Below are 8,658 nucleotides of genomic sequence, written 5' to 3' on the forward strand. Positions count from 1 at the left end.
GCAATACAGATAAGCTACGAATTCTAAGAACGTTAGGCACAACACATGCGACTCGATCGAACGATGGGTCTTAAGAATCATAAAGAAACAAAGCAGAATCCACAGAGACCACAACATGGGTGCAGATTGCATCATAAAATTATCTAGGGACCGCGCTGGTCCAGCATTCATCTTAAAATACATTGCAGGCAAGAGCAATGAAAACATTACGATAGATAAGCGTAGGAAATGCATGGCCACAGCAAGGGACCGGAAATATACCCAAAATTGGGTCGACCAGCATCGACCAGTACCGATAAGCGACGCATCGAAAGAAAGAGACAAGGATAGTTTAATCATAACAAAAAGCAAAATCTATATAACACGAAGAAATTGTTGAATAAAGTTAGATATCATTAGGCTACGGAACGCTCTGGTCTCAAGTCTTTTACTCTTGGACCGTTTGATCCCGCTTGTGAGATCCCTCCGGATATTGACTGCTTACAATCGTTTGCACCACTCCGTCGGAACTCTAACTGCGGTGCCAGACGGCACGAAACAAACGATATATCAGCCTCCAACCGCGACAATTTTGACAGTAAAGCGATCAGTAGGTGTCAAAAGCTTTGTGGGTCTGCAGACCCTGCAACAGGGCGCATTACAGACGAAAACAGAGGTTTGTTTACAAACAAACGAAAACAGAGGTTTGTTAACAAGCAAAGATTTTTATTTGTGATGTTATTTTGAATTTTAACTATAAGTTTATCTCCATTTCAGCAATAAAATGGGTAGCAAACCGGAGCAAAAAAGATACGTAAAACTGGTAAGTATGTTTCGGATAAATGCGTAGTGAGCTTGGTTATCCGGAACGCTCCGGATCCGGTGGACGGAACAATTAGTTATGAACATCGAAGTTAATGTTTTGGTTAGGTGATTATTAGTGACGGTCATTATTGATGGTTAATTTTGTTGGAAGTTTACAAGAAGGTGTACATTTGCTTTTTACAGTGCTTCTTCGACTTCAGCATGAATAATGACGCGTATGTTATCCATGGAACCATCTCTCGCTCCCACCTGCGGTTTTTACCGACAAACCATTCACCGACGGACTCGGCGTCGCCCATCCCTTCGCGACGAGTAACAAGCTGCACGCCAGACGCCGTCCGGGATTTCTCCGAGGCATAGCTGGAAACACAAGCTTACAGATTTCTGTACAAAACAATCTTAGCAGAGAATAAACCAGCATAATTCCAAGCATGGCACCAAGCATTTATTTCTTCGTGATCACTCCCAGTATAATATGAACCCGGATGTTCGGGAAATAACGTGAATTAGTGTGGCTTTTTCGTAAACTCTACATCTATCGCCTTCATAATCCTGTTCGCCGTAACGGTCATCTCTTTCATCAGCTCTGTTTGGCTAGCAATGATCCTGGATGTGCGGTCCTGGTGCCGGACGATTGGCCTGTTGTCACTTTGTTCAATCCCATCTTGCCGGTACAGCAACAATATCTAAAAAAGCGAAAAGATTATTCAGAAATCAACTTACCTCTCCGATTTCTATTTTCTCGGGCCAAAAACACGAATGTAAACAAGTTTGACATTTCTCTTACTAGTTGTTTCTGTTGCTGTAATATTAGACCTGCCACACGGCACGAAACAGATTTGACACCAAGTTACATGTTGCGCGTAACTGTTTCGTGCCGTCTGGCACCGCAGTAATAGTCGGAAACCAATCTTCTCTCGAGGCCTCCACTGTCAGGTAGTAGTACCCATCTACCCTGTCCGTCCCAGGCCAAAAGAGTCGATTAACAAACGGTTTTGAGGCGTTGGCAAAAAGATCAGAACTGGTAAGTGAACGCGAGATCACTTCGGACCGCGCTCCTTCGCGCGTTAGGTCCGCTCCGTAACAGACACCGATTCCTATCGTAACCATTTATTCGATTTACACGCTGAGAACGTTATCTACAATGAAAATTGTGTTGTGCAATCATGTTTTTCAAGTCCTATCAAACTTTTTCGCAATTTACCAGCACTTTTGTTTCATACATATGTACATCAATCGAATATTTTATTCTGAAATCAAGGAATGAAGCCGTTACTTCATTTGTTCTTTGTCGAATTCTCTTTACATGATAGAACTGAATTCATTTTGTATTCACCTCACTTTTCACCTAAGGGAAAAAATGTAACACAAATAAATATTATCCTTAACAGCACGTTCGTGTTACCGCTTATCAAGTCGAGGTGAACATACAAGTGTCATTTAAGATCGTACGAATTTGTTCTACAAGCTCTCTTGCAAAGTTGTGAAAAGAATCTCACATTTAGTTGAAATTATGTAATTATGATTAATAAACTTCTGAACGCAAACGCAAACATAAGCAAAATACTAACATTTTTACACCTCCCATTGGTGGTATCCACTTTGTTCGATCATTTGCACTCCAACATGTACTCGTCAATCGATTTAATGGACAAACATTGATCACTGTATAGCAAAAGATCGCGCCCATCGTGCCAGTTGTACACATTCAGTAACCGTTCTTTCGGCCGATAAACTTCACCCGTTTTGCTACGTAAGCGCGAGCAGACGTGAAAGGAGTTCTCTTCCGCGTGCAGAATATCCTTCTCCAGCTTTTTATGGTTCGTCCAGCAGACAGTCGGATCGCTGAGGTTGATGAGCAACAGTTCCCCGCTCTGAAAAGTCACGCAGTACCGTTGACTGGTTTGGCGGTCATCAACGGCAGCGGAACTTTGAACTTGACTTTCTCCCGTCACTCTGAAGGGAAGCGAAACGAAATCCTGGGCTCAAAAAGCAATTCTCTAATGGCACAAAGCGCCAGCGCTTTTCACTTACCGCGTTGAAGTAAGAGCAATGTCGAAGCTGTGCCCAACATACCAGGTGGCTGTGTGTAAATTAATGGCGATCATTTTGATGCGTTTCCGATTGTTTTCGCCGGATGTCGGCAACTTCTGCAGTTGCATCAGAAACAGTGTACTTATCATCTGTGGTCGAAAAAGAACGTAGTAAAGCAAATTGTTTCTGTGCCGACAACGAAAGAAATGACGGCCTACCTCTTCTTCGTGCAAAAAACTGCCGATGACAAGTCCGAGAGTAATCTTTAAATCGATCGTACGCAACAAAGACCCGCTTTCGTAGCACCATATGTGTACCGTCGATTCACCAAGCCCCAGTAGCTTTTTATCGTTCACACACCTCAAACTGGTCAGTTTCTGTCTGACGATCGGAAATTCACGGATGCTCGCTAGTGTCTCCAGGTCGGGCGTCAAGCTGTATTTGCACAGCCCCGTCCGCGCTTCAAGCTCGGAGATGTGCTCGTACCAGCAGACGATGAAATAGCGCGAGTTTGGTAGCGGCACGAAAAGTACATCTTCGAGGGCACTGGAAAGGTAATAGATTTTTGTTTGTTTGAACCAACAAATTACTTTTCGTACTGTAAATACTAAAATGCGCGCAATAGCGCACCTTTTTATAGTGTCCAGCTGATAGGATTTCAATCGTATGATTTGCTCGTAAACACCACTTTCGTCCAAATCACTACCGTCGATAGCCGTTTGTCCTTGATCCGCATCTGCCGCTGCATCGTTCCGTTGGTCCGGATACTTTAGGTGCACATCGAGAAAATACGCATTAACGTAGACCGAGGCCAGCGGGCAGGCTCGCGATTCATCGTGTTTTAAATTTCGTGCCCTCGGTTCCAGGTAGTGTGGATTGCCATCGTTGTAACCGATACGGTTGGCGTTCTGTGTGTCCAGCTCGGCGTCTAAAAGTAATCGGTTATTGCAGAACCACCAAAAAGGTAACGGAACAAAAGAACTAATAGGTCGATGCGTCGAGATTCGGAATTTTTTTGACACACAAAAATGTTTATAAAAGTTGAATGTGATTTTCTACATTGTTCAAAGTATGTGCCACTGCTAGCTATACATTTCTCCTATCTCTCTGCTAAATCATGGATTCCCAGACGAAAGAATTCTTCATCTTTTTAAGTAAACTAATTGGTCATCCCATTTAGACTTCCTCGTAAAAAAACAAAGGGCTGCTCAGCCAATACGTGTCCCATCGATGAAAATGAATGATATTCGGAAAGAACCAAGTCTGGTGAAAAACGCTGGGAGGGATAGCAACTCCCATCCAAGTGATTTGATAGTATCCTGAAACAGTTTTGTTTTTTGGGGCGCCTGGTGCTTGATTCCACGGGCCACCAGGCGCCCCCATTGCAACCCACTAGAATTGCATTTTGGTCGTTTTTCGATCAATGCATGGTTCAAATTGATCATTTGTTGTCAGTAGCGATCGGAATTAACGTTTCCATCAGGTTTTGAGAGCTTGTGAAACACCACACCTTTCTGTTCCATCAGAAAGTCCGTTTTTAGGAGTCCTTCGACGCTTTTTTTTGTTAAGTCAAAATCGCCATTTTGAAATTTTTTAAACCACTTAAAGCACTGCGATCTTCCAAACACAAGTCCCGACAAGCATTTGGTGCGATTCCGAAGCAGTTTTCTTCAACAGGGGCTGAAAAATAATAATCCCCGCAAAACGTCATTTTCAGGCACAAATGTTGGCATGGTCTAACCCTTTCAAAAATGGGTTGCAAACCTAAATATTTGTTTTTTTAACCTGAAATCATTTACCGGATATCAACACAAGGTAATGATGAATGAACAGCAAAACTGGGAAGTCCCAATCGGCAGGTACAGCCATCTTTTTAAAATTCCGAATCTCGACGCATCGACCTAGTAGAAGTCACTCACCACACACCCATCGCTGCTGTTGGGCGATGCGTTGCCACTCTTGTTTCACTCCCAGCAATACACTTAGTCGGGAGTATTTCCAGAAACTCACTAGTCCCGTCTGTACCACGATGAGCTGTTCGTCGAGCAGGAACGCGTTCAGAACCTCGCCCTCGGATCGGTTCAATGGGTTTCTCGTTGGTTTACCATCGTTCATACACCGCGGAGGCTCTGGTGCCACCGGTGCCGCGCATGGTAGTAGTGTCTCCGTCGTCTGGCACTCTTTTGATCGTTTACTCTCATGAATGTCGGCACTGGTCGAACTGCTCACCGCACTATCGACAGAACAACGCAGCGATTTGACGGTTGGCTGCTGGTGCGAACGTTTCGACTTTCGAATCACCGGCGACGAAGATGGTGGCAATGTTGGCGGCAGTGAGTGCTGCAGACGCTTCCCTTCATCCTGTGGATGGAATGGAGTGTGCTGCGATGCGGGCGTATCGGTGGTGATTTCCTCCTGTGATTGAACCGTGTTTTCAACCTTCAGGTCAACAGGGGTAGCTGGAACTTCCGCTTCCACCTGGCTCGGATGAGGCTTGGGTGCTTTCGCTCGGGAGTTTTGGCGCAAACTAACAAACGTACTGCGATAACGTATAATCTTACCGCTTCGCAGTGAGCTACGTAATACAAGCCGCCTAACGCCAAGAATACCGCTGCTGGCAATAATGGACGAATGGGGCTTGCTTTTGGTAGATGATTTTTTCTTCGGCTTTGGGCGCGATTTCCTGTGAATAACGCGCTGAACCGAGTGCTTGACTTTGTTCTTCACCGTCCCAGCCGAAGCTTTCGGAAAGTTGACTTCAGTTTGAGGGACACTAATGCCTGCTCCAGTTGCCATCGGCGTTAGGGGGTAGGGTGGATTTGTCCTGCTTCCATCGGCAGTGTGTTGTTGTTGGGACGCCCGATGGAACGGACTGATGCGCAAGTAGTTAAGAAAGTTATCACGCTCCCTATCCCTACTCAGCAACTGAGCATAGGCTTTGTCCTTGGTACGATTTTCCGGAACAATCTGTCCAACTTGGAACGATTGCCAGCGACGGCAATCACAAGAGCTCGATCTTTCACAGATCTTATCCCTCGGTGCGAGATAGCACCCATCGCAAGGACGAAACCGGATCGGTAATTTGTGGTAATTTTTTCTCTCTACGATCATGGTTGGCTGGGCAGTTGGTCGTTTATCAATTTCCGGGTTAATTTGATCTTTACGAAAATCCAAGTCGCTGCCGTCGTCCAGCGAACGCGATGTGTCGCGGAAACTTTTTGAACCAGAGCGTCGTTTTTTGGTTGCCAACAAACTTTCTCTCGAACCCGATTCCGCCTCCTGATCATTCGAATCTTCATCGCTGGAGATGTGCACCATTTCGAAGAATGAACGCTTGGGACCCAAACTACTAGCTTCGATTTGTGACTTGGTTGGAATCGAGTGAAGGAGGTCTTCCTCCGTAACGCGCCACTGTTCGACCCGATCCTTGTGCGTCATCGGTGACATGGTTTCGTTGATTTCTGCCAGTTTTAGATCGAACTCGTTCATCGACTGCCTTCGCTGACATTCACCCTGTCGATGGCCTAAGCTGTGTTTCGTGGAGGAATATTTTGCGCATCCGGAACTCGACACGTCGCCATACGAATTTTCCATCGAACTACCATCATCCGGTGCCTCCGGTGAACGGCACTGCTCTTGGGCAGCGGGAACACCGCCTTCGATAGAAGGAGCTTTTGGTGATCGTTCAACGAGCGAAACAGTGTCTCTGGCCGCTGGACACCCTATGGCGGGTTGTTCCGTTCCGTCCAACAGCTCCAGGTTTATCTCCTCTCCATCAGAAACATCCATGTGCTCAGCTAAGACCGATTGTTTTCTCATTTCGGGCACTGGAACACTCAGTGTATCTGTCGCAATACTTCGATCCGGTGTCAAGCGACTCGATGCATCGTTCTTGTCATGTGTTTTCACGGTCGGAGAAGTAGGCTCATTATCAGCCGACAATTCTTGTTCCAAATCGATGGTTGTTACAACTGAGCTCGATGTTGACGGTTTATGAAACGATCGGCGAACAAAACTCGATCGTTGCTCGGTACGTTTGCTGCCAGTTATGTCAATAACGGGTGCTGCGAGGAAAAACACAAACCACAGCAAATTAAGAGACTGCATACCATGAGGAAGAGAAGAAGTTAGCCTAATAAACTTACGGGCACATCTGGGTGATGTAGAACGAATTACTCCACGACTACTGCTCTCTGAGTTTCTGTTGCTTAGCAATGGTAGGCAATGGTTTCTAGTGTCACGTACTGAATCCGAAGAAGTGAGATCGAAAACTTCGTACATGTTCTTGGAGCCTGTGGAACTGTTATTGGAAGATTTTTTGCTGTATGTCCGGTTCAAAATGATTCCACTGGTGGAAGGCGATTGTGTTGAATGTGCATGCTCTTGTTGCTGTGATCGAACTACAACAGGACGCTCCGCCATTGCGTGAATCGAACGTCGGGCATACGTAAATTGATGGCCAAGGGGAGAACTGTTGGATCCTTTACCTTCACAGGTGTGCGACTTTCGCACACATATGGGTTTCATTTCAAAGCGTTTATTAGAGGCATGCATTTGAGGCTCATCGCTACGGCGGGTGGCATCGTGCCTGGAGGATGCCCCTTCCTCGTCATCGTCGCTAAGAAGATCTATGACATCTATCGCTTTTCGGAGGTTTCCCGGCACTTGTTGGCTGGTGCCAATGTTGGCTTTTTGTGTACTACTCAAATCTTTACTACTCAGCATCGAGAAGCGTTTACAAGGATAGCACTTTCATAGGAACGATCCCGATCCCGTAGCAGATTCAATCTACAGCTTCGCTGCAATGGAAAGAAAAACGTGAAAATCAGACTATTCACCTTCAGCAGAGAAGCGCATCGTTACCGCGTCACTCACTCACCACACTCGGGCACTGTTTCGGTGCGCGTTTGGAAAGCCTTTGTATGAAAACAGTTCGCGAACGATAAAAATCGGAAACTCAAGTGTAGATAAACCGCTAACACACACACGGTACGCAACGTGCAACTTTTTTACCCTTTTTAAGCAATGAAAAGCAGATGGAACAACAGGACACCGATGGATTCACGTAATTCGATTCGGGTTTTAGAAGTTTTCGTAGCCTGCTGCTGCCTGCTGCCCAAACTACCAGACTGTTATTTTGTACCAAGACGAAGAACCACTTCTAACTTTTCCACCCAAATAAACAAATTCACCAGGTTGTTCAATAGCGACGGAGACTTTTTAATAACAGACGGGAAAGCAAGCGTAACTTCTTTCCGCCATGCCAAGAACGTATTTGCTATTCACCGCGAAGGTGTGAAGAAGAGAGCCTTACTTTGAACGTCAAAGACAGGGTTGCGTCTTGTACTGCTGAGGTGTGGCATATTTTATGCGTTCATTAACGCATATTTTTCCAAACTAGTTCCGTTTTTAGAACATGCTTTTGGCACAAACAATGAAATAATAAAATACCAACAGCCGGAAAATTTTATTCACCTTAATTCTATCTGCCGATCGAAAAAGACCCCCGAATGCAGTGGTGAATATGTGTACATTTTTGGTTCAGCAGCCAATACAACCCTGATCCGAGAGGAGTGAAGCGACATTTCTGTAAACGATTTTATTTAAAAGAGTACAACAAATGAATCGAAGCAACGCAAACGAAAAGGAAACACACAAGTTAGTCGAAAAAGTTCGGAGCAGTTGTTCGTTTTACCTGTGTTCGCGTTGAACTAAAACTACTTGCCGCGAAGAAATCGTTGGTTAGTGAAGCAGTGGAACACGATAATAAGCGCAATGCCCAGAGGAATAATAACACTACAGCTGGGTCAGTGCGGCAAT

At 45.3% G+C, this 8,658-nt stretch overlaps 1 protein-coding gene and 1 long non-coding RNA gene across 2 annotated transcripts; one reads left to right on the forward strand and one right to left on the reverse strand.

Moving 5' to 3' along the window:
* Positions 1-554: 554 nt before the first annotated feature.
* LOC128276265 (uncharacterized) lies at positions 555-1,048 on the forward strand. The gene is made up of 3 exons (XR_008269360.1): positions 555-683; positions 757-909; positions 988-1,048. It is a non-coding gene; the product is annotated as an uncharacterized LOC128276265 (long non-coding RNA).
* Positions 1,049-2,245: 1,197 nt separating this feature from the next.
* Positions 2,246-7,260, reverse strand: LOC128276264 (uncharacterized). The gene is made up of 6 exons (XM_053014734.1): positions 6,984-7,260; positions 4,758-6,902; positions 3,469-3,766; positions 3,057-3,384; positions 2,839-2,987; positions 2,246-2,760 (listed from the first exon to the last, which is right to left on the reverse strand). Exons 1-6 carry the CDS (start codon positions 7,258-7,260, stop codon positions 2,415-2,417), a joined length of 3,543 nt encoding a protein of 1,180 aa, XP_052870694.1. The 3' UTR covers positions 2,246-2,414.
* Positions 7,261-8,658: the final 1,398 nt, after the last annotated feature.

Source organism: Anopheles cruzii, unplaced genomic scaffold (assembly GCF_943734635.1).
Source record: "Anopheles cruzii unplaced genomic scaffold, idAnoCruzAS_RS32_06 scaffold00823_ctg1, whole genome shotgun sequence".
Classification (NCBI taxonomy): domain Eukaryota; kingdom Metazoa; phylum Arthropoda; class Insecta; order Diptera; family Culicidae; genus Anopheles; species Anopheles cruzii.

Excerpts from the sequence above, each read along its gene's own strand:
- LOC128276264 (XM_053014734.1), bottom strand. The coding sequence starts at position 7,260 with ATGGCGGAGCGTCCTGTTGTAGTTCGATCACAGCAACAAGAGCATGCA. Across the intron at positions 3,767-4,757 it reads ACAGCAGCGATGGGTGTGTG|ACGCCGAGCTGGACACACAG; the intron begins GTGAGTGACTTC and ends GATTACTTTTAG. Across the intron at positions 3,385-3,468 it reads CAGCTGGACACTATAAAAAG|TGCCCTCGAAGATGTACTTT; the intron begins GTGCGCTATTGC and ends TTACCTTTCCAG.